General features: G+C 40.7%; 1 protein-coding gene across 12 annotated transcripts in view; it reads right to left on the reverse strand.

The window, feature by feature from the left end:
- vav2 (vav 2 guanine nucleotide exchange factor) overlaps nucleotides 1-26,901 on the reverse strand; it is a 227,212-nt gene that overhangs the window by 40,608 nt on the left and 159,703 nt on the right. For all 12 annotated transcript variants that reach the window (XM_039779876.1, XM_039779875.1, XM_039779869.1 and 9 more), the window contains exons 3-4: nucleotides 18,501-18,559; nucleotides 7,397-7,465 (exon numbers count right to left, since the gene is read on the reverse strand). In XM_039779876.1, the coding sequence (XP_039635810.1) occupies nucleotides 7,397-7,465; nucleotides 18,501-18,559 (128 nt within the window). The remainder of the gene's footprint in view (nucleotides 1-7,396; nucleotides 7,466-18,500; nucleotides 18,560-26,901) is intronic.

Consider the following 26,901-nt stretch of genomic DNA (forward strand, 5'->3'; position numbering starts at 1 on the left):
AACCCCATATCAAGGTCTTACTGTAGGACTGTGTAAGCCTAATCTACATAGTGTATGTTTCCTAAAACATAAGGCTGTTGCTAATGAAAAATACCCAAATGCGAGGACCAATTTCAGTTTTAAACCTGGATAGTAATGACATGTTGGACAGTGAAGTCTTGAGGACATTTTGGCTTTCTTCTCCATTCTTCAGTGGGCTGTTTGATGGTTAGGACTCTTAAGGCTAACAGTGGTTCAGCCAATCTATTTGTTGTACTTTATTTTGTCTTGTTATATTTTAGTATTTCATTTTAGCTTGAGATGTATCCATGTAAAGCACATTGTAACTTTGATGTGAACGATAATGTATTAAGAAATTATTTCACACGCACAAGAGATTCACAGTAAATGGAAAATTATTCTGGGACAAAAGTCTGTCCTTTTTTTTCTTTTTTTAGCTCAAGGTTAGAATTAGTTTAGTCAATATCAACAACGACTGTTCTGGTGCCGCCGGAAGATCTGCCGGACGTCCCTCATTTACGGCTGCATGTCCCTCACCTTCTGCTTTCTTTGTGTTGTAATTTTAAACTCCGGTGGATTTCTGAGGACTATGGTTAACTGCTCCTCAGATCTCTGCAGGGTAAATCCAGACAGCTAGCTCTGTCCAATCTGAATTTTCTGTTGCACGACTAAAACGAGTTGTGAACGAGCACATGTTCCACCAAAACAAGTTCCTTCCCGAGGCTATTTTGCAGAGGCACCATTATTGCGTACGGTGCTTAGCGCCACCCAAGACGATTGTGATTAGTTTAAAGAAATGCCAATAAACCAAAGCACATTTTCTCCTATCCCGGATTGCTGTGTGGACTAGCCAGACCCTCCTTTGCAGCGCTGTGGAGGTAGGTCTGGCAATACGAGACTAGGATTAGGATTTAATAATAAGATAATAATAATAATATTAAGATTTTTTATTTTTTTTTTATTATTTCCATCAAGAAGTAATACATATGCCAGCATACTGTGTAATCTCATACTCCAATCAGAGTACAACACCTACTAGTAACAGTATTCCTCTACTCCACAGGATCTTAAACCCCAGTCATGCATGCTAATACTTTTACATACACACCTCCCCAACCATACACTCTCCATGTTTCCACTCATCCGCATTTCAGTCCTTTCAGAAAAACGCAGAGTTTTTTGTGTGATTGTTGCGGGCAAAAATCCTTGATTATTCGACACGTTTTCTTAAAAAATGCGATGGAATATGCGGGATATTTATGCAATTTTATGCGATGATATTGCGGGAACTTGCAAAAATTGCGGGAACTTGCAAAAACTGCGGTTTGATGAAAAACTGAAAAAAAGTGATTCCCCAAACACCCTGCTTTTTTTAAACTTAATTTCCAAAAATAGTTTACAGATGTTCAGTCATTGCAATAAGTAAACAAATAAAATACAAAAATATATACAAATAATATAATATTAAAGTAAAAATAAAAGTAATAGTCTAAACAAAGGGAAATAAAAGATACAAAAGAGACAGACTTTCAAAAATCGTTTATAATATAGACAGCAGGAGCACTTAAACAAAGAAATGTGAGTAGACATCAGATATTAAGATAGCTTTCTGATACCAACTTAAGAGACTCAAAGTACATGTCAAATTCAACCTCCTACACCTGCTTTTCGATGATGTTCACGTCACGTAATTACGTCACTTCATAACGTTCCCATGGCAACAGGGGAAAATTGCTGCTCTTGTGTGAAGTAAACGCAAAAGAATTTCAACTTTCTGCTAAGATATGTGTGACTTTTTTTGCAATGAAAATGCGGTGATTATGAAATCATGCAAGCACCGCATTTTTTGCGCGGAAATCGGCAATTTATGTGGCGAAAGTGCGGCATACTTGAAAAAAATGCAGCCCCCGCATGAATATGCGGACTTTGGCTGATTATGCATTGAATTATGCGATCGCATAATCGCGTTTTTCTGGAGGGACTGGCATATACCATTTATCTATATTCCACTCATCCACATATACAATTCATTCCCACTCATCCACATACATCTTTCACATTTTGGGTTTTTGACACACAAACCCAAACCCACACACACACACACACACACACACACACAGTTTGACACACAAAACCAACCACCCACACTTACCCCCCCCCACACACACACACACACACACACACACACACACACACACACACACACACACACACACACACACACACACACACACACACACACACACACACACACACACACGGTTTCCAGGTTAAGATTAATGTTAGTTAATAGTTGGGGTTTAGGCATGTAGTATTGATGGTAAAGGTTAAGGCTTCAGGTGCCAAGGCTTGCGTAAGCAGTACAATTGTGCGTGTGCGTTCTTAGAAAGACAAAGAGAAAATAGAGGGACATAATTCTTACCAGTGTAAATCTGCCGCACCTTAACTTTACGTTGCTTTGTCTCTTGGGCTTCAGTGGACATAAATAAATCATTCAAATGCCCTTGTTCTTTTTTGCTTGTGCATGTGTGTGCATCACAATGCATCAGCGAGATAAAGAGTGGGAGCAACGTCCTGAGGATTCATGTATTAGGTCAGATTTTCTGTCTGATTACACAGTGACAGGCTAGTGGGTGTCCAGTACGCTGCATGCAATTGGCCTGCTAGCCTCTGCTCCCAGGCCTCAATGACATAAAGTTACATCAGTGAAGAGAAGGGATGGAGTATGACTCACAATATCAAAGCTACTGATCATTTAGGTCCCCAAAGGCTGGGCTGCCGTTCAGGTTTCAACTAACGAACAAAGACTTTATCAGAGTCGTTAGAATATGATGTGTAGGCCAGGACATCTCTACAGCACCACAATACTAAATTCTGAATGGTATTTGACACATATTTTACCTTAAACAAATTTTGCACCTCCTGCAAATTTGGATAATGCACTATATTCATTTGGCGATTTCGATAAAATTCCGATTAACTGTTCAGCACTACATGTGGCCATCAACATCACCAGGGTTTATCTTCTGGGGACCAGAGGTCGCTGGTTCAAACCAGGACCGGCAGGATAAATCTGGGTGGGGAAAGTGAAAAAGCAACGCTTGCCACTCCCTCATTACCACCACTGAGGTGCTACTAGGCAGCTTCCAGGTGTAAATAAATGTGTAACTGTGCAAATGTGATCAGGGTATTGCTGCTCTCAGTGAAACTTCCCTGAATATATAAAGGTACCTTGCAGAAAATAATACCTTGACTGACTTCTATCTACAGTATTTTTAAGCTATTGACTTTTCATACCAACATGCCCAAGGGATTAATGGAGCAAAATAAACTGCAAAAGAGTGACACAAAGGGCTTGTGACACTGTTTGCTTCGGAATGGAAATCTATGTGTGCCTTTCATAGAGGAAAAAGTCCCTTGGCGACTATGCCCAATCCACCCCCATTTCATGCTTTGTCAACTCCAGGATGGAGTCATTCCAGACAGGGAGGACTCTGAGTTAAGTGACATAAAGACTTGGCATCACAAAGCCACAGGGAGGAAGTACATACCAGGTTTACCACATTAACCCGGGAGACCTCGATTAGGTAGAGGCTGGCCTAGTCAGACACAGATGTGGTCCAGCAGAATGCAAACCGGAGAATGCTTCACAAATAGATACACCTGGACCCATCATATAATCTCAATGCCATTCATTTACAGCAGTCATTTCCAAGTGAGCTCATACTGACAGCCTAAAGCCTCAATCCACCTCACCTGCCATGAATACTTCAGACAAGATGTTGTAAATATGGAAATCATGCAGCAAGGTAAGTCACCTCTATTAAACCTCGAAAAATATTACACGGTCAACCGCAAATGTTCTTGTGTATAGTTAGACCAAGATGTCGGCTGCAGAACAGCCACATGGAAAAAATGTATCTGAAAAGTATCTGATAAATGAGTTATATCTTTAAATACAGTGCACCATTATTACATTAGTGAGTACTAGTGAACTTCCAGCTATTCTCAGTGACCTCTGAGAGCCCATCAGTTTAAATCTTTTGGCTGCTTCAGATTAAAATGAAAACTTGATCGATCTTTTGCTGCCTGGGCTGCTGGAACTGGTCTTCCATTTAACGTTTGGTATGCTGACATGATCTCCGTTTTAAAATCTCACCTCAAAATCAATTTTTATAGATTGCTTTCCATCGCACTTAGTATCCTTTGTCGTCTTATCGCTGAACTTAATGATGCCATTTCATTGATTTTTATTGTTTGCCATTACATTGCTCTATCCATGCAGCTTTATTTTCTCACACTAAATATTTTTGGTGACAATATTGCTATTTTATTCTAGGTTTTATTCCTTACAGGCTGTTATTTTTTATGATACCAGATGTCCTCTCGTTGTATTATTTGCTACCTCTGGGATGCTCTTAAATAGTACCACATCCTTAAAAAAATGATTATTATTACTGTGGTAAGATCGCCATTGTCCTCTCACTCACTCGCCGTGCACTGTAAATTATACATCCATCAATATTTCAGACTAATTAATAAGTCTTTGGCAGCAGAGTTACTGCTAGTGTGGCCTATGTGCCCACCTGTGTCCAACTGCATTAGGTGCAGGACCTGCTGATGAATCAATTCTGTGTCTGTCCGTTGATGAAAGGAAAATGCATACATGTTCTTTGTAAAAGGTCAAGAGCAGCCGTGCTGCAGAGCCGCATGAATCATTCAACACGAGCCAGTCCTCTGCACCTACAGGTTACACAAACAGCACCGTGTTCCAACTCCACTGACCATTTCAGGTAAAAAAATATATAGATGAATTCAAGCTCCGGGGTCATTGAAGCTGCTGCCATGGTTACAGGGACCAAAAGCCATTAATGGAAGGAGGAGATTTGAGGAAAATTAAAGACATAACCCCCAGCTATAGAAACATTATGGTATGTAACGGAATCTTACTTTTATGCTCACTTGCTTTACTGGTGGACTCCGTGACGCTTGTTACTATGGATACCATGCACTTGCTATGGCCACTGAATCTTTCAATAGTAATTAACAAATTAAGTTAAGTAACCTCTATTCTATGTGGGTTACATTTATTTATGATGGATTAAGAGTAACATAAGGAACATGTAAGCTAACTTTAGCCTCTTTGATATTTCCTGATGCATTTAGAGACCAGTCAGTAAATAAGGGGTGTAACAGTACATCGATCTGGATCAATATATCGATTCAATGATCAACAATCCAATATCATCAATACAAAGTGAAAAAAATATGTAATTTTTTTAATTTATTTTAAGATACAGTAGTGCATATCATAATCTTTAAGATGTGGCTTTATTTTGAAATTAACCAACTATCTTTTAGTTACTTTTGGTCACTTGATATAAATGGACCTCATTGGTCTGAGTAGGCATATGATATCGTCTTGTATCAATTGCAGGTCGCTGAATTGAATCAAATCCAATTTGTATCGTGGCAGACTTTGTGATACCAGCCAATAGGGCTGGGCGATATGGAGAAAATCAAATATCACGATATATTTGACCAAATACATTGATACCGCAACGATATTGTAGTGTTGACTATTGGTGCTTTCACAAAATATTTACACAATGAGATTTTTGATAAATAATCATCAGTAATGTGGATATAATGACTAAGTGGGTAAAGGCTAATAATAGAACAGTTACAACAGTCTGGTTAGTTTATAAAATGACAACTTTACTGCCTTTAAAACCAGGATGAGACAACACTTATGTCATATCACGATATGACGATATCCAAAATCTAAGACGATATCTAGTCTCATATCACGATATTGATATAATATCGATATATTGCCCAGCTGTACCAGCAAATATTAGTAGTATTGTTGTCCAAAGAAACAATACAATATTGTATGGTGATAAAACCTGTGATTTACACCTCTACAGTAAATACAGGAAATGGCATGAGTCTGCCTTCTTCCTTCTATGATATAGAAGAAAAACGTCTCTGTTCTCTGCAGAAGATGTAATGCCACAAGCCCATAATGAAAGACAATAGTCTATTTTTTTTCTTTTTTTTTTGTTAAACCGAATCAACGTGTTTTTAGTATTTCCTTTGCCCTCTTCAGGATCACTTTTAGTGCATGTATCAGTTCAGTTTTCAAGGTAAGGGCCCATGTTCCAAGCTTGCAGGGCTACATGTTTGGCTAAACTGCACTCTAATCCAGCATTAGCCTGCTTGGCTGGCACTCCTCTCCTCTAGCAAGAGCACATTCCTCATCCCCTTAAGAACACCACAATCATGTATTCAGCGTGCATGTGTCTATAGCCCTGCATGCTGTCCTTCCTATCTGCCGCTCTCCTACCTCCTATCTTTCTGTGATGAATGACACCCATCTCAGAGCGGTTAACTAATTATTCTCCATTAATCTGAGTCGAGCGGCTGCTGTCACCACTGGAACCGCTGCCACCTCCGAGACCTTACGACTCTCTTTCACACCCAGCAAAAGCCCTCACACCAAACCAGGCAGCCAGCCAGCCATAGAGGCAGGCAGGCAGGCAGAGAGGGAGGGAAGAAGGCAGCCACACCAGAAGCCAGAGCAAAGCTGGTGTCACCATGGCAACGGGAAGAGTGACAAAAGGCTCCACGCTTATGTAATTAGGCAGTTAGAGGAAATTGGAAGAAGCGGCAATCACACCCAACTTTGAAACATCGCAAGATGTCTGTTATATACATGATGGGTAGAGAACTGTTATGTATGTTATTTTGACTATAAAAAAAGACCTTTGCAGTATAATGAGAAGATCTTTTGCATTTTTATTCAGTTTAGAAGCATTTCCTGAGCTAAAATGCATAAAAGCAATGACCTTTTGCAGCAGGAAACAACTACTTTTTAATCTGCTGAAACATTGAATCCAGATGAAAATATGTTTAAAGCGATCCAAGATTTTAAACATCTGAATGTTTGGTTACAATAGCTAAAAACTAACAATGATATGTCTTGATGTGTGTGTGTGTGTGTAAATATGTTTACACAGTTGCATAGCAGTGTCTCCCCTCCTATTTGATGACAATAAGCTGGTCCCAAACCATTACATAACATATATTACATATTTATTTGCATTTTAAGAAATTCTATAAACTAGTAACATAGTAATACTATAATTACAAAGCATATACATTTATCAACATTACATTATAGGCTTTAGACTTGATTTTTGTTTGATTTGAAGATTTGGGTTAGGTTTAAGTCAAGTAAAGATGTGAGTTGGGGTAAGGCAGGTTTTAAAAGGTAAATGTTAGGGAAAGTCTCCAGACAATGAATTTAAGTTAATAAAATGTCATCCTAAGTAAGTAAAGAAGTGTGTGTGTGTGTGTGCATGTGAGTGTGTGTTATGGACTGCATACTTACTCTGCCAGCTCCTCAAGGCTCCGGTACACATCATCCTCATTCAGAGCTGTGTCCTCTGATGGAAAGGGCCTGGTACACACACACACACACACACACACACACACACACACACACACACACACACACACACACACACACACACACACACACACACACACACACACACACACACACACACACGAAAAGAGTGAGAGAGTACAAAATATGAGTACACACACTACAGTTTCCCAGGTAGAAAAATAACCAGTCACAAACGGCGTGTTCTATCTGCCAGGTTGTCACTCTTAGCTCCATCACTTCGGCAGCACAACAGCAAGATGCATTCAACAGAGGACCCCATCAGTCACAAACAACATTGTCGAAAACACATCAACACACTGCTGCTGACAGATAAAAGCCTGGAACCTTCACACAGCCAACTTTCCCAGGAATTCAGGAAAGAAAACAGCCTTTTTTTTTCAGATGGATGGCCAGGTGTCTTATAAATCCCCTCAGGGGGTTTGGGCAGCTTTCATGGACCCTCAGGGACAATGCAGAGCATAAAATATTGAAAACAATAAAGTCTAGAGCCGTCTTCTTTTTTGTATTCAGCAAAAGTGAGCTTCTCCACTTACTGTATATGTACACTTATAGACCTTTTTCACGGCAGACATGTTGACATAGTAGGAAAAGCACAGGTGTACTCAAAACCATTAATGATGGCTGCATTCCACTTAGGAGAGGCCCTGGTATTGTGCATGCTGACTCACTGAAATAGCTCACTGGGACACTTGATGGAACTGAGCCATCGTTAAGGTTATCAATTTCACCTGGGCTTTTCCTACTATGACAAGTCAAAATGTCTGTTGTGAAAAAGGTCCATCGTATATATATACCTATAAATATATATACAAAAAATGTAATCTTGTTTATGAGATGCACTGCAGGCTGCATTAGCATAAACAAAACCATTCCTGTCGGAAGGTGAAAGATTCCTCCCGATCATCTTCTTGAATTGCTCATTCCCACCAACGCAGTGTCAACGAACACAACCCTCCTGGGAAGTGGCAGAGCATCAAAATGAATGACTGATCAATTAGCTCATTAAACAGGGTGGATTTATTTCAATTTTTTTTTTTTTTTAATAAGATATCTGCTTTCTGCAAACATTAGTGTGAAGTGCATGATTAGATCTCGCTTGGCCGACCGTGTTTATGAAGTCTTTTTTTTTCTCCTTCTTTCTTGAACAAGAGCTGATTGCTACAAATTATAGCCTATTAGCTTAATGCCGTGCACAATTGAAGCTCATTAAAATCAGAGAGGTCACGATCGGCGCTAATCATCAACCACGCTAAAGTTACTGAAACGGAAAACGCATGTATTATTAAACTAATCCCTCCTGTGTTTATCAGAGATACTCTGGATTCATTTTAATATTACAGGCTATTTCTGTGAGCCTCTAAGCTATAAGGATGGTAAAATGTTTTATAAGAAAAAAAACCTGTTCAATTTATTGGTCATTACCAGCTTTCAAAGTACCCAAATGTCTTGACTTTGGTTTTGTTTAAGGAGGTTGTTGTCTGTCTTTAGGCCTGTTTGTTTTCACCATGATAGAAGCAAACCATTACCATAATAAATCCTGCGCACGCCAGCTGCCCGCAGTGGTTTCTGCTGCGTAAAACAGCCCTGTAAGGTAATGTAACTACTGAACACATGATCTGTTTTCTTACCGTCAAAGAGCCACTGGACACACACGCAAAGGACTCTATCATTATTCAAGAGAGATGGAGAACAGAGCGAGAGTGTGTTTCAGGGTCACGGGGAGAGTGAGGTGCAAGCTGTGCCTACACTACATCTTTGACTCATAATCAGTTGAAAAGACAGCAGTGGCAGGAATTTGGAAATATTTTCATTTTATACTTAACAATAAAGTTATTTCATTTAAATAGTCTTCTGGGGTATTACAACGTTTTGTTTTTTACTTAAATAGAAAATCAACACCATTTAAGGAGCATCAAGTGAGATTTTTGACCTTAATCTGGCTTTATCAATGATAATAGAAATATAGAATAGTCGTCCTGCACAGCAACAAGTCATTGCTTTTGATCAACACATGCATTTCTTATTTCTCCATAAAGAATATACTATATAATAAGCTATGACCAAAAAACTAAAACAAAGAAAGAAATATATTATTTCGTCTTTGTTTACAGAAATGTCAACATGGTAGCCAAACTGTCACGGAAGGCTTGCATCATGTGGACGTGCCAACAGTTTTGTTGTCATTCCTTAGAATTCCACATGGGGGCGACAGAAACGATGCTCTGTAGCTCTATACAGAGTTTTGTCTGTGTGTGCATTGTGCAACCCTGTCTTGTGTAACTTACAATTATATAGTATAATACTAATTTGTTTTCCCGATTCTGTTGCGATAGGAAACATAACTGCTGCCTGAATCATGTGTGCACGTGTAATATGTGGAAGGGCTTGCTGGTGACTGATATAATGCACAGCCCAAATATAAATGAACGGATGTTACCATGCGGTAATGTGCGAGAAAGATTTTTTAGCAGGACAGAGACACCACAGAGAACAATAAAGAATGTCTGTATGTGTGACTGTGAAGTGAGCTGGGAGATGATATTGGACAGCTCAGTGTCAGAGACCAAACGTTCAAAGCTCTCATAAAGGCACTCAACTCTCTGTACGCACTCCTATTTGAAATCCTTTGACTGAGTCTAACCCGAGATAGGATCAGATGACTGAGGCACTTTATTGTGATACCCCGACTTCCTAAAGAGCCAACAGCAGTGACCTGTCGCTGTGTGAAGGCCAAATATCTCACTAAGAGACAGTTATAGCGCAAGTGTAAAAATGCAATAAAAACAGTAGTTCGTCCTAGCGATTTAGCTGTGCATATGCGCGGGTCTGGCTGTCTGTGTGTGTGTGTGTGTGTGTGTGAAGCTGTGTGTATTTGTGTGCCACCAGCAATTAGCCTTTGTGTAATTAAAACAGTGGTCACATTGAAAGACTGTGTCAGCCATCAAGTTAATGAATGCTCAGCTAGATACTCAAAGGTCAGCTGGTCACCCTCAGCCTTGTGCACACGCACGCACGCACGCACGCACGCACGCACGCACGCACGCACGCACGCACGCGCGGCTTCATTAAAACCTCTGTATTTCCAAGAGCTAATTACAAGTAATATTATTTAGGAATCATAATACAAAAACTGCCTTATCTGATTTATGTTACTTTCTCACTCACTGTTAAGAGCAGAAACACAGCGCAGAAGGTGCTTCCTCCGGAGTGTAATAACACACCCACATCTGATGGCCCCCTCCAATGAAATGTGCATTATATTATAAGTTATTATGGAATCCCGCAGGGCTTAATTTAATTACATAGTAGTTTGTGGAGATATGCGGCCAAATGTATCACCTCAGTGTTGTTTTGCGGAGCTAAGCGCTGCCCAATGCTGCAGTTTTCATTTCGCTAAAATGATACAACCAGGTGTAATTGAACTAGGTTTATAATTTCATCAGGACTCCAATGATGAGCCATCTCATGGCTATTCAATAATGCTCCACTGTCTTTCCTGCAGGCGTGTTGCTTCATGTTCTTCAGGCCTGAACGCTGTGTGGTAAACCAGAGTGGATGTTGTGGTACATATACACTTTGTATTCTCTCAATCGACAACTGAAAATTTCATTTTTGGGCGACAATACAGATTAGCACCGCCTGCTGTTATGGAGCCGTATTATGTCTCGTCGCTTTGGTGTGTTCCGAGGCACTTTTTTGACCCACTCGGGGAGACTGATCAGTCCAACTGCCTTTTCTGCCGAGGGTCGGCCGTCTGGTTGGTGTGTCACGACCTTTAAGGAAAGCCGTGAACGGGCATCTATCCGAAATACTTCAGCCTGGCTCGATCTAGTTGTTCCTCCTCAGTCTGGCTCGGCCTTTGTGAAACGCACTGAGCCAAGGCTGCAACAGATTAGACTAGGTCAAGCCTCGCTTTATCGGTTATCCTGGATTTATAAATTCTGCTTTTGTGAAACAGCCCCCTGGAGTGCACCTGATTATTTTAGGTAAAATTAGGATAATATTGCTCTCTTTGTTGGTTTAGATGAGCTCTGGGGATTTGTCTGACCACATGAAATACAATCTGTGTGTGTGTGTGTGTGGGTTCAGCAAGTAGATTTATATATGTTAAAGCTAAATGTATGCATTCAAATGTATTTTTTTTTCCTTTTCCCCCATCTTTTTCTTTTTTTCATCTTTATCCGTCCATTTTAAATGGGCTACATTGTACTTTTTGTGTTTTGTTGATTTAGTTGAGTATCCTTTTGTTTGCTTTATTTTACAAGTCTATCATCTCCAAATGATTTGGTACTATGATTAGATAAAAGCTAATAAAGGACACTGTTCAATTAGTAAACTCCCAATTGATTCATTCCAGTAAATTGCAAGCTGAACCTAGAGAGTCTTTTAGTAATTGTATATCTAAAAATGTGAAATTTATCCACAGGCACGCATACAATTCAACATACAGTATGTAGAGGATAAAAAACAAATCTATCTATTAAAAAAAACTATCAATAGATATTTACTTGGATTTAAATTGAATGTTTCGCTGAAGGAAATTGTTTTTAAATATAATTTCTACCAAATGACTTAGTTCTTTCAAGGAAACTCATAGGAAGCTATTAGGAATTCATTTTTTTCAATTTTTTTCTCTTGCTCTGCTGTGAGGGGGCTTTGTGAGGGCCATGAGGGATTAGATTGGTGCATTTTAGTATTTATGTTATTGTCTCTTTTTTGTATTTCATTGTATCATGCCTAATTTCTTCTTCCTTGCTTTCTTTGAGCCAGTGCTGGCGTAAAGAGAATGTGTGCTGGACAAAGCCGCAGTGAGCCGTTTCCCATCGATCAACTATTGTCCAACAGCAGAACAACAGTGTAGTCGTTAGCTGTAAACGCAGCTCAAATGGTCAGAGTCGGGAAGGAGTTTCCCGTCCCAGGACACGGCTTTGTTTCCGCAGGGGTCGATAAATCGCTGGAGCTCGAGCAAGCCAGTGCACTTTGCCACTTACTGTACCATGCCTGTCCATAAACCCTCCCGCTCCGGCCTAGGGAGGATGTGTATCGGTGTGTGTGAAAAATAACATACTGTATGAGTAAGCCTCTTTCTTTGCATGTGTTATTTTCACGACATTTACTGATGACTAGCTAGATAATTAGCACACGCGATGCATTCAAACATGAGTAAAACGTGAGGAGTGGATGTACATTGTGATAACCGCACGAGCGATCTAATTAAGTGGCGTGAGGGGAGCAGAGCTCTGGCGACAGGATGTGGAAAAGGAGGGGAGGAGGAAACGTGCAAACAGTGATTCTTGACACTGTTGTAGAGCCCTGCGCGGGACTGTTTTCTGTTGTTTGTAATGTACCGCATAATTCCATAATTATTCTAATGCTATAAGGGGAAAGTGACATCGTATTAATCTATTTATTTCATTTATTATTTTAGAACATGTGTGGTTGGCTGGGATTTGTTTTGCTCATGATTTTTTTTTCGTTTCCCTGCGTCATTTAACACACTGTAACAGATTTGATGCCAGTCCCTGTTGATTGTATCTCTCAGGTTGGGGATTTTTGGACCGCGCGCTTTCACTCGCAGCAACGTTAAAACCGCCCACACCCGCGGGATTTGTGTTGGGTCCAGCTGGATACCAATTCCAATGCAGTCCTCTACACTGTGGCTGCTTGTCATACTCCTGGGCTGATTCTCACTTCTCTTATTTGATAGCTCCTCGGTTGAAAAGGAAGTTGTTCTGTCTCAAAGCTCTTATTCCTGCCTGGAGGAGTTATAACCGAGGATTAAGGAGGGATCGAGGAGGGAGGATGAGCGAGGATACATGAGACCACCTTCCGGGAAGCCGTGTAGCTGGAAGCCGATTCTTACTCCGCCCATACAGCTGACGCTTCTTCCTTGGTGGGACCGACTAAGACGCGAGGAAGCAAGTGGAGGAAGCAAGTGGATACAATTTAAGGGAAGTGATATTCAGCCCTGCTTTGAACTGTGACCTCCTCATCTTCAATTCAGTTGTGTGTCATTGAAGAAACAGGTGTGGGTTCTTCCTTTTTAATTTCTATTCTTTTTTTCTTCTTACATTTTTTTCTTATTTTTATTTATATTATGAATTATTATTGTTTTTCTTTTGGCATGTGGTGTTGTTTTTAGGAATTAATGAGACTATTTATACTTTGTATAGTCACATTTTCCTTTACAATCTGCTCTATAAGCCCAATGTCTTTGATGATGCCATTTATTTCAATTAATGCAACTAATGCTTTTTAGTTTGCAGCAAGTTTGTTTCTATACAGACAGTATTTATCGTGAGCCAACACTTCTGATGATCAGGTATCCTTCCTTATATAAACCCTTAAAAAAAACCTTGTCCTCATCTGCTCTCAGTCTTGATGCTGAGCTCTCACACACACACACACACACACACACACACACACACACACACACACACACACACACACACATACACTCCAACAGCACGGATCAGTGATGAACTAGGACAGTGAAGGTTACTGTAGCGTAGGGTTAGCTGAGGGACAGTAAAGATAGGCGGTAGGAAAAGGGGGGCTGAATGACAGCACAGAGGATGACACAGGCTTATACATTAGATAAGCTGTGAGACACACAAGGTCAACTCCCGGGACACAAAGAGAAGGGGACATAAGGCCTCAACACAAAGAGGATTTAAGAGTTTTGATTGATAGTTTCTATGATACATTGTTCAAAGATTTAGGGTTGTAGACGATATCATGGATGTAGGTTTGCTTTCAGAAGAGGGGGGAGGGGGATACAATGACAATCAGAGGTACCTTAACCGGACCAAATACAAATAAAATAAAAGTTAAAGCTGCAAAGGGTTACAGACTGAAATATAGCTTCAATCAGTTAAAATAAGTTATTGTCTTTGAATGATGTTCATTGCATCTTTTTTATGAGAATTAGAAGTAACAAATCGTCCCACTGTAAGTTCATCAACAAATTTTAGGATTCCCTTACTAAATCATACAGAGGAGAGCAAAGACAAATTTCTCTCGGAATTGTGTCTGCAAAGCATCGCATCAGCTGCCTGAGAGGTGAAACCGAGGGCATAAAACTCCATGAGGCAGGGATACAATTGAAAGCAAACTTATCTTCATCTCGGTTATCGAATCAGACTCATGTGTATTACGTAAGATGGATAGTAAGAGCACTGTTTAGAGGGATTTGAAGTCACTCAAAATGTAACTGAGTTGATGTGAAATGTATAAAGATATTAGAGTGGGAAAAAAATATTATCAAGCTTGTTGTAGTTGAGTCCACGTGGGTCTGTCGACATAAGAAAGAATAGAAATGACAGGGTGAAGGAGAGTGTACCGTAATGCGCAGATGAATATTTGATTATGTGTCCAGTGTAGAGGAGCATGCAAAATAAAGCTGACACAGTTCTGAGAAATGACCTGTCAATGCCTGATTACAGTGAACACACATCAAAGACAAGATCGATGGGCTTCAACAGAACGTCAATGGACATCCCTGTGGCAATGTTACCGAACACAGAAGAGGAACTTTTCGAACATTTTGAAATACAATTGCTGGCCTGATGTGGAGTCCATAAATGATCTGAGACTGTGGGATTAATGTCTAGGCATCGAGACCTCCACTGAGGAACTGAAGATCCTTTAAATGATCTCCTAAAGTTGATTTATACAATATATTCTTTTCTATTAGCTTCTTAAAGGGATACCCCACCAATTTCACATATTAACTTCAGCCTATTCATCTGGCCTCTGCTGCTTCAATTTCAACTATATATGATACGAGGGAAATATGTGATATGCCATAACGTTGTTATATATCACGATAACGATATTACTTGCTATAAATAAACACATATTAAAGTGTTCTTAGTTCTGCATTTCTGCTGCTTTCAGTATTCTGCTACAGTACAACAAATTGCTTGTTGAATATAAAACAAATGAAAGGAAATCATTTCAAACAGTATTGTATTGAACAAATTTAACATTCACTAGCATATTAAAAGGCCCCAATAAAAAAAGAGACTGTTTTTAAGTTTTAAAGTGAAGTTTTCTACAGCTATTTTCTTTCTAACTCTTTTTATGTTTCTCACACGCCTCCCAACTACATAGAAGTGCTATTCTAAATCTCTGGGGTATCTCTATGTATCTCTATGTATATCTATCTCTGAAAGGTGCTATACAGTACATGACCATGTCATGTTGAGTAGACCTGGAGGGCATAAGAAATCTGTCCACATGATACATTACTTACAAGTATGGTATGCAGGGCCGGAGTTGGACTCATTTTCAGCCCTGGAGTTTTCATGCCTTAGACCGGCCCACTTTACATGACGACTGACTATATTAAAATAATGTAATTAAAAGCTAAGTCTATAGGGCTGCAATAGCGCACTGTTCTACACTGCCTTGTAATTTAGTGCATATATCCAAGAATAAAAGGCATAAAATCGAGCATCGAATAGTTCTTGAGAGAATCGCGATGCATCTAAGAATCAATTATTTTTCCCACCCCTATCAATTATTTGAACTATGATTTTAACTCAGTACCATGACTGAACACCGCCAGCCCTCGGGAACAAAAAAGAAGACCGGCCCACCCGGAAGTCTCCCGGTCCTCCTGATTAGCCAATCCGGGCCTGGCGGTGTGGTATGTGTTTGAATTAATTATATCAGTTGTCAGGCCTGTAGGCTTTGAGGCGAGGACCATGAAAATGTCTCGCAGCTCCTTGGGACCTCTGGATGCAGCTGACCTTGCCCTAAGCAGATTTACGAATATGTGGGGGAGAAGACCCTTTAGAAAGGCCAACTCGGGTCGAGTGCTCTGTTTGATAGCAGCACACTGTTTAGATCATAAAGCACATGGACGCCATTACACATTTGTCATATGCCCCCGTTCTCTCCATGAATCCTGCAGGGAAAGCAGTATGAGACAGACTATTGCTTAAGGCTCCATTAAGCACTGTGTTTGATACTAACTACTGAATATGCACTACTGCCAATACCACTGAAACTCAACATGTAGCTCTGCTGCTCCCTACTTTGATACATACATTTGTACGATAGGACCCTAACAGATGTCTTCAACTCTCTCATATAAAAACCATGGGAAGTAGATAGGACCCTGGTGAAGGGGGTGGAACAAGCTTAGGCCTGCTCCACACTTTAACGTGTTTTCATAAACATGTTAAATATGCAAAAAAAAAAATGCAAAAAAATCTAGATCCAAATGAAAACGCGAAAACCCATTGAAGCTCTGTCAAGAGCATTCCAAACCAACAGGTGGCAATATAACCCTAAAACCAGATTGGCCAATCACGGAAAGAAAAAAAAGAAGATGTTGGCCAATCAGAAGCCTGACAAAAAGTAATTACCGGAAGGCTACCTGGCTGCAATGGTGCATCGACCGCTCTGTAGTGCATTCTCTGTTCCTCAATATAGTGGAAAAGTAACTGTACATGTATGTGTAAAAAGTCCTGTTAGCGAGTGGCTGACACTGGCAGTGGTTTGGCCACGTCTGCCATTTCACAAAAATGCTGCCTCATTTTGACACCTCAAAAAGTAGATAACAGCGCCCACTCTAAAATTACAAGCCTAATACTCTGATTTCTCTGTCTACACAACACTGTAAACACTGAACTAAAATGCAGTTTGCATGCGGACTAGGCCAAAGTGACCCAGGCATTTTCTTCACTAATTAGAGGGAAAACCAGAACTAGAAGGCAAGTGAATAATGGACTTGCATTCATCAGAAGTTGAGAGTGGTTTAAGTATTAACTTTTAATTGTTAATTCCACATTACACACCATGCGGACTAGACACAACAGGGAAATACACATTTGTCACGGCAAAAGATGGAGAAAGACACAAGTAAACTATCTTCAGAACAATAAATGTGAAGTTTGTATCATTGTCTATTACACATTGCCAATACATGTTAAGTTTGACATTAAAACATATTAAAAATGTAAAGAAAAAGCTCTTTTTAGTCCTTAAAGTATGACTGATTACTAATAATGAATAATTATCAAGATACTAATGTTTAGTAAGAACATTTTGCCAATGCAATCCCTATGTTGACGTGTCCCCATGAGGGAATGCAGTTCAGTGTACCATCCAATAACCTTAATAAATGCTTTCTTGTTCAGGCCGAGAGCCAAATGTGACCTGATTTAATAAAGTCATTGATCCCTATAAGGCAGTTTTCACATTCACCTCCATAGCAGGATAAGAGGTCAGGGTAACCCTCAGGGCAAAAAAAGGAATTCAGTGTTTTACTCAAATACACTTGAGTAGTCAGGTGCTTGATATTCAGATTTCTGAGATAGCAAATGCTCAGGATCAGAAAGTCCAGAGTGTGATTTCCACTGAGGTCAAAGGAGCCTCGGTTTTGACACCTCGCAGCAAAATGGTCAGTGTGAATTAGTCGGCAGTCAGCAGGTTGTGTGTTGTCTTTATTCATGGCAAGGGACCTGCTTTCTCTCCTGCTCTCTCCTCCCTTCTCCCTTCTCTTCCTCGAATGGCTGCTAATGGACGCGCTCCATCTACTCATTACTCAGATGGATAAAATGGCTTTTTATGAGGCGCCGGTGAGCCACCAAGCTCCAAGCAGATTGAGCAAATGAAGAGAAATCAGAAGCCCATTCCAGGCCTGATAAAGCAGTGTGAAGAATTCACTCAGCTTCATCAGTATCTGTGAGAAATGACTACCCCTCAATGCAATGTAGTAATTCTGACTCAGATAGAAGTGTAATAGTGTGCTGCAGTACTGTTTGAGTGACAGATGGAAATGTGTTGTGGGTTGCGTTGTGCCCTGCAAGATAACAGTGGCTAAAAGCTGCAGCTAATTGCCTAAAAATGCAAATCGACTTGTAAATGAGCAGCAGATGTTAATAGCCACCTCCATATTAATATAGGACTACAAGTAAATGTGAAATACGTTGGTTTCTTTGACACCGATACTCATGAGTGCTTTGGCTGTTCAAATGATGAATGAGGGAGTTAAAAATGAGACACATACCTGATGCCTTTGATTTGTGCGATGCTGTGGTGGGAGATCCTTGACAGAGAGGAGATTACCTGAAATAAACAAAGAGATTGACAGATAAACATATCATTCTTTATTTTACTGCCATTTCATTTGCAACATCAATTCCCTTAATTTGCTAAGTGTATCATTTGTTTCTTCTGCCTTTCATGTTTTAATTGATGCCGTTATACTGAGATACTGTATTATTTAATGCAGACTCCAGGATTACTACACACTTTGGGGAAGCTAATGGGGATCAGAGAAAACAAACAAAATGATAAAAGCAGTCAGCGACAAATGTAATAAAAAGATAAGCAGTCAAAGGCAGCAATCGTTTTTTAACAGTCACTAAAAGATAAACCATCAGGGACAACAATCAATCAACAATAGTAGTAACTAAAAGTAACAAAAAAGTAAACCGACCAAGGCAACAATCAACTTAAAAAGTAACTAAAAAACAAATCATCTGACGATTTCATCGGCTGATATTGGCTTACAGACTTATTGGTATCTATCGGTATTGAGTATATGAAGACTTTTTTTAACAGAACATATAGCCTAATGCAGAATATTATGCTTGGGGTGATTTTTAGAATTGCTGTAATTATGTAGTTCTTTAATTAAATTTTCAGCAATTGACTGATACTGAACATACAAACAATTCATGTTTCTTTAGCTATTTCTTTTATTTGTATTTATTCTTTATTTTCTTAGTGTTCATTTCTAGAATTGGTTGACAAGGTAATACACTGAATGTATAACAATGTTAAACATTCTTTAATAAAGTTCAAGAAAACAGCCTCCTGAGTACATTTGCATACAGTAGTCATAGTCCACATAGAAAAGGTCTATTTATTTCAGCTCATAAATTCACTATATCGGCCGCCATATCGGAAATTGATGAAATCTTCCACTCTAAAATGAATATTGGTCTCAAAAATCCCATTTTGTTTGGGCTATACATTTCACTATAAAAGTAATTGAAAGTAACTAAAAGAATAACAGTCAGAGGCAACAATCAACCGCAAAGGTAATATATTCCAAAGAGGAAGAGCCATTATCAAACTATGTGCAACCACTTAAAAGAAAAATAAATTCAGCTCAACATTCACTGTTCTTCGAGGGTGATTATCGAACATTACTTGTACGTTTCTTAGCAACCTTGCTCAGGCGTATGCAGCGCCACGAAAGACTGTGTGTAAACATAATGCAGGGCACCATGTTAATGGTGACATTCAAAGACATGTGGTGCACAGTCACGGATGGGTGGGTACCACTTTGGTTATATTTCACACACACACACACACACACACACACACACACACACACACACACACACACACACACACACACACACACACACACACACACACACACACACACACACACACACACACAGTTTGTTAACCTCCATACTTTTCCTTCCTCCTTTTTTTTTCAGTAGAAGAAAGTTAAATGTGTGCTTGTATTTAAGCTGATTTAACGTGGCCACACGCAAGTGAGCTTATGGTTGAGCACTACAGATGGCGTGCTTGCAGGCTCTACAGAGGCTAGTTCAGAAAGATAAGGGGACCACCATCACACACTCTTTCTCACACACACACACACACACACCCACACACACCAAAACACAAACCCGGTCTCCTACGCCTCATTACCCACTCCTGGGTGTATTTCGGCTTGCAACACCATGGCAATGCCAGCTGTCTCCTCGACAGGGAGGAGAAAATTGTTATCTCAACCCCTCTTCCTCGGCAGGTGCGTCATCCACAGCCTCTCATCAAACTCCCTCTTGTCTAAACACACAATGCAGCATCTCCGCGCTTATGGTGTTTAACATTCTCGATGAGCTAAGGGCTGTTGTGAAAAGAAGACCACCACTACAGGACTGCCAGGTACTTGAGTTGAAGCACTTTTGACCAAAACCTTTTACTCCCTCTTGTTAAGTTGTTCTCATGTTTAACATAATCAGTTGTGGAGAGTGGAGGGACTACACTGGGCACTGTTATGGAGTACATACACATCACAATCATTTACATCTAGCCACTCAGTGGAGGGAAACCTCGACGGGGCTAACGCTTGACAGGATAATAAGGTTTTTTTTTACCTCTGTGTCGCTAAAGACCCGTGTAATAGGCAGTCATGTTCATGCTTAATGGTTCCAATATGGGGCCGGTCCACCATTACAAACCTCCTTAACATACGGTGTATTCTAACTGCACTTTGTAGATAGAGGACAAAAGGAAAGAGAGGAAGTAAAGAGGGAGAGGAGAACAGTAAAGAATAGATTGCTAATTTTACTCAGTGTCTGTTTAGCCAATGGTTAGGGTGTTTAATAAATCACTGTGGATAAACCCATTGTGCTTCTAGGTGGCATGCTGCCCACCTGGCCATGCTGCAGGGAGGGATCACATATGGCACACTGTCCTAGCATCATTATTAGCTCTGCTAGCTTTTTTTGTTGGTCTTATTAGCCTACATTGTCTTTGTAGAAGCATAACAGACTGTATAACTTAAACAAAAAACATCCGAAAAGCAAAATGCGAATGAAACTGGATTGGTAGATAGGTAGATCAATTCAGTACTTAATAGCAATTGTTATTTAACGCCGGGTGCTGAGATCAGATTTGGTTTCAGCCTGGTTAGTCCAGGTTCAAAGGATAGTGGGGCCTGGCTGACTTCGAGGCAGAGAGAGGTCACAGCAGGGCCAAAGCCTGCATGGCCTGGGGAGAGAAGACACGAGTGTGCCAACACTGAGCAGGCTGGCGTGACGTTCACACAGCACAGGGCAAAGACTATTAATATCAAAATGTTGAGAGTTTCCTTATTTTAAGGAGTTTGTTCTTATTGTTGGTTCATGTTAGACACACACGCCATTCTGTGAAAAAGATGTCTCACTATTGGGAGTGCTGTTCGTGACTCCCCTTAGGCTTTGAGGAAGAAATGCTAATTTGCAATCTGTTTTCAGGGCAGCTGAGGAAGTAAAAAGATGTTCTCACATTGAGACAGTTTCACTACAGACAAATTAGGTGTGAATACATTGTTTTATTTGGTTTCAGCTAACCACTTATAGGAATACTTCACCAGATTTTCAGTAGAGTATCCTTGACCTTTTTTGGAGCTGACTTCTTTGTCTCATAATGCCGCTTCTTTTTCTCAAAGGTGGCCTATCTGCCCGATTGTGCTTTCCTCTCCCTGCCGGTGTTTCTCTTTTCCTTTCTGCCTCTAATGCACTCCCTTCACCCTCTTCTGATCATTTTGGTTCAGTCAAAGCCTTTGAGTCTCTACACATTATTCATTCCCCTCTCATCTCGCACTCCCCAGGGGGTCTTAACTCTGGGGCTGGCCAAAGAATAAAGCTTCTTCCACTCCTTTGGGGATATGGAAAAGACGAGTCACACGATGATAGCTTAGATTTCTGAAGCCCTGAACCACTATCTTACCTTAATCACCATCCAACAGCCCCTGGCATCCCCTTGCCCACATCTGACCCTTTCTGTCAGTCAGGAGGATATAACTGAAGACATGTGATAAGTCAGACAGCTTCACTGATATACTGTAGACTGGCATGCAACATTCACTATCAATTTACTGCAAGTTTGTATGCACATGTGCATGAATGTGCATGAATGTGTGTATGTGTGTATGTGTATGTGTGTGTGTGTGTGTGTGTGTCTGTGGGCTTGTTTAACTATATTCGTGGGGTCCAAAAACCAGGAGTCCAGTATACTTGTGGGGTCCTGACAGCTTTGTGGTGCCAAAATGCTGGACCCCACAAGTTTAAACTAAGACTTGGTTGTAGAATTAGGGATAAAATTAGGTTATTGTCAGTGTGAGGGTAAGGGTTAAGGTTAGGCATTTAGTTGTGATGGTTAAGGCTAGGGTAAGGGGCTAGGGAATGCATTATGTCAACGACAGGTCCCCATAAAGATAGTGCCATAAACCTGTGTGTGTGTGTGTGTGTGTGTGTGTGTGTGTGTGTGTGTGTGTGTGTGTGTGTGTGTGTGTGTGTGTGTGTGTGTGTGTGTGTGTGTGTGTGTGTGTGTGTGTGTGTGTGTGTGTGTGTGTGTGTGTGTGTGTGTGTGTATCTGGCAGGGTAGGGGGAGCAGGGATGAGGATTGCATCTATGGCTGTAACTGCGAGGCGAAGCCAAGTGTTTGCAAACACACACCACCCTTACACATCTCCAGACTTGCCACATGTGGCCCCAGCTGGGGCCAAGTTAGGCCTCATGTGACCACGCGCAGCCAGTCAGAAGACCTACAGGACCTCGTTACCCCTGGTAACCGGGCTTGACTGAATATGCATGGTCATCAATTACGAGTCAAATCAAAAGAAACTTACAGCCATATGCTATTAACAGTAGGAGGATGGGGCTGTGACTTGATTAAGATGGGAAAACATGCAGAGGAGAGGACTATTGACAGTCCATCACAAGCCACAGCCCACAGCCAATTTTGTTTATATCTGATGCAGTCATGACATGATTATATCTCGCACCGCAAATCAATGCATTTGTTGGAAGTCATCCAACAAAGAGGCTGAATTAATGAAAAATGCATCACCTTATTGTTATGATTTTTCCTCATCTCTCTCTCTGGGCTCTTCTTCCAACATCTAACTCCCTGATAGCGTGAGATATTTATGAAGTAGTCACACTCTGATAGGACAGCATTGCTCTGCTTATGCCAGCCTGCCAAAGTGCTAGGCATGAAGCAAAAGGGGCATGGAGTGGGAGAGCTGAGAACAGATGGCAGAGTGGGAACCCTGCATGCCCAACATCAATAATAGACAGACAGAGGAGGGGCGGCTTAGCTCGTCCGTGTGCGTGTGTCCCACTGTCCCACTGCCTCTGGGAGTTTCTGTCTTTTACAAACCTTCTCTTATTCTCTCTCTTTTTTCTTTTGGCTCAGCCTCTCTATTTCTTTCCCTTTAACGGTTTCCTTTTCTGTATTATGCACACAATTCACACACATAAAAGTCTAAAATATTACACATGAAATTAAGCAAAGAGGCTCCCTCTGTAGACAATTTTTATTAATTCAAAATGTTCAACCTTTATTCATAGGTAGGGTTGGGTACCGTTTGGATTTTTACGATTTCGATGCCGATCCGGTACTTTTAAAACGAAACGATTCCTAAACGATTCCTAAACGATTCCTAAACGATTCCTAAACGATTCCTAAACCAATTCTTGAAAAACTGAAAAATGACATAAAAGAAAGGCTTTTATTGTTTTGTTTTTTATTGAAAATTATTTAAATTTAACAATATATTAATGTTTTAAAGTACTTAAATATGTAATAAGTAAACCTAAGTCACCTAACACACAGCTACAATAATTTAACAAATAACAGTTACACTATTAACAAGTAACAACAAAATAAATGTTGAGTTGGTATGCCAACCAGCTTCAAACTTTAGCCGTTCTTTTGGGCAAAAGTGACCATATTTGCCTTCTCTGGCAAGATAGGACACCTCTCCTGACTTATGACATGTCCTGCACAGGAGAAAACTCTCTCAGGTGGTGTCCAAGATGCCTGTACACACACAGGTATGAGTTTGAAAGGGCAGACAATTTGGGGAGGCTCTCTCGCCTCCCCCACCACCAGGCTACAGGCTCTTGTCCTGAACGATAGACTAGCAGATTAAGTGTAATGTTTACTAGCGATCACGTGCAGTCAGTGAATGGTTAATATGCTTTCACGTCCGTTTTGGTGAGCCCAGAGGGAAAATATGCCATTTTAAAAGTAGCCTACATTTACGGTAGCTAGCTAACGGTAGACTACAGAGAAAGTGTGATACTTTTACGTCAGTTTCAGAGCGTGTACAAAAATGCGTCTATCAGCAGGGATTGTAGAGTGGCGGGGAATAGCGCGGACACGCCCGCTTCACACCACGGCGAACGCGTCGCCACTTCGGCAGAAAGGGAGAAAGAAGAAAAAGCGCTGCCGCTGTCCAGAGCGACAGAGGGAAAATATTTCAGTCGGAACCGAAATGAGGAACCGAAATTTGCGTTCTAATCCGGTCCGAATACTACCGTTTAGCGTAGGAACCGGTACCATAATGGAACCGGGTTTTGGTACCCGCCAACACACATTAAATGAGATGTGTCCAAACTTTTGGCCTGTACTATATATATATAGTATGTAATGTTGTTTGGTTATATATATATATATATATATATATATATATATATATATATATATATATATATATATATATATATAACCAAACAACATTACACATACAGACGTATAACCCTCCTGGATAAAATTGGAAGTTTAAAACATGACTCAAACCCAAATATCATGGGATGTGTTTGAGTGCACACAGTACATCTCTCATGGGTTCATGCGTATGACACACCGTGAGTGCTGTGCAAGAAACCGCATTAATGACTGTGACTAGTCTAAGAGCTCATGTTAAAGAATTCCATCAGTTGCATGCAGTCAAATCCTGATTGCAGTCAGATTGGCACCTGCCACATTGCACCAAATCCCCTTTAAAGAAGACCTTCCAGCTGCTTGATTACATGGGATTTCACTGCGTATGTCCAGGCAAAGAAAAGCCTCTGGGTTGGCCTGAGGGCCAGAGAGAGTGCCGCTGCTGACCCAAAGACCCCATTTGCCATCAGTGCCAGGCAAAATGTCTGTAAGCCTAGAGCGGGCATTGGGTCCACACACAAAATTTACAGTCACTACTTATGTCGCTGATTGAATCTGTGGGTTAGCTGAACACAAAGCAGATGGTGCGAAACGTTTTAAAAATTTGGGCAGATTTCCATGCATTTCCTACAACCATCGATACAAATTATGATTTGAATATGTGCCTACAGATCCATTTTATCCATTTTTATTTAGCTTTAAGACCTTACACATTAATTTGATCTGAACCTGTGCTTCTTGAAGGAAAAAGGGCAACAGTGGCTAATATGTGTAAATGTGGCAAATTGTACTCCATAGATCGGGTCGGCCCGGTCAACACCTGCTAATGTGCTGCAGCCATGTCCATGACCTATCCCATTTCAAGCTAAATCACCATACATGGGTTTGCTCACTTATGCGTGACTACGCCTGTGTGTTCCAGCGTGTATGTACATGTGTGTATCAGCACGCACCCAGCTGGAACATAGTCACATGTGTTGTGCACAGGCATATGTGCAGAGACACACACAGATCAATAGTGTACCAGCCTGTAGAGCATGCAATATTGGTAAAGAGACAGGTCCTGGTAGAGAGGGGGCTTAAGAAGTTATCCAGGTGTCTAAAGGTCTAGATAAGAGGAACAAAATGGAGAAAAGAAGCAATAGGTGAAGCTGTATGCAGCACAGGCTGGGCAGAGCATCATAAAAAAAGAAAGAATAACTACCAAGAAGACCTTAGACAGTCATTGACTGCAAAGGATTTTACACCAAATAGTTAATATGATGACTTCGTTAAGCAGTCCGAAAGTCAGCACTTAAACCTCAGACTCATTATTTGATTTTACATCCATTGTGACTAAGTTCAGGGTTAAAACCACCAAAAACATCTTAAAGTGCCCATATTGCGAAAAAAGAAAAATCACTTTTTCTGGGACTTTGGGTGTTATTTTGTGTCTCTGGTGCTTCCACACGCATACAAACTTGAAAGAAAAAAAAATACATCCGTGCTGTTTTGAGTGAGATACGGGTTTCTGAATGTATCCTGCCTTCAGTCTCCCGGTGAGCATGTCAAAATCGACAGGGTCGTCTATGTCATCGGCCGAAACACTTGGTGATAACTAGGGGTGTAAACAGTTAATCGACTATCGATTAATTGTCGTTAAGAATTTACTCGATTAAATTTAATTAATTGTCGGCTAACTGAACATTGCAATCTAAGACAGTTTTCCACAGGACGTAGGCCTAATTGAACGTAACACGAGATTCTCGCGGGCGGCGAGAGACCCGACACAAACTTGAGGCGGTCAAAACGGAGCGGAGTGTGGGAGCTTTTCAAATTAATTAATGATGACAAAGACGCCCAATGTAAACTCTGCGGTACTACGTTTAAGTTCAGCAGCTCTACGAGTTCGCTAAGATACCACCTTCATAACTTGCATGCAGCCATGTTGCAGGGAGGAAGTCTGTCGCCTTCACCTTCAACCTACAATCGCTGCTGTGGTGGGAAGGCGAGTCTGTGACCACAGGAAAGCGAAGGGCATTACTCAGAGGATTTGCGGCATGATCGAAAAAGATATGATGCCAATTAGCACCACTGACGGTGAGGGATTTCGGGAGTTATTACACTTCATGGAGCCAGGATATAATATCCCTTCTCGAGCGACCATTACTACCCACTTGGAAGCACGCTACAAAAACAAGAAGGCTGAGCTAAAAACACAGTTAGCCGCGGCTAATGTGGCTCTG

The sequence above is a fragment of the Perca fluviatilis genome, chromosome 17, assembly GCF_010015445.1.
Source record: "Perca fluviatilis chromosome 17, GENO_Pfluv_1.0, whole genome shotgun sequence".
NCBI lineage: Eukaryota > Metazoa > Chordata > Actinopteri > Perciformes > Percidae > Perca > Perca fluviatilis.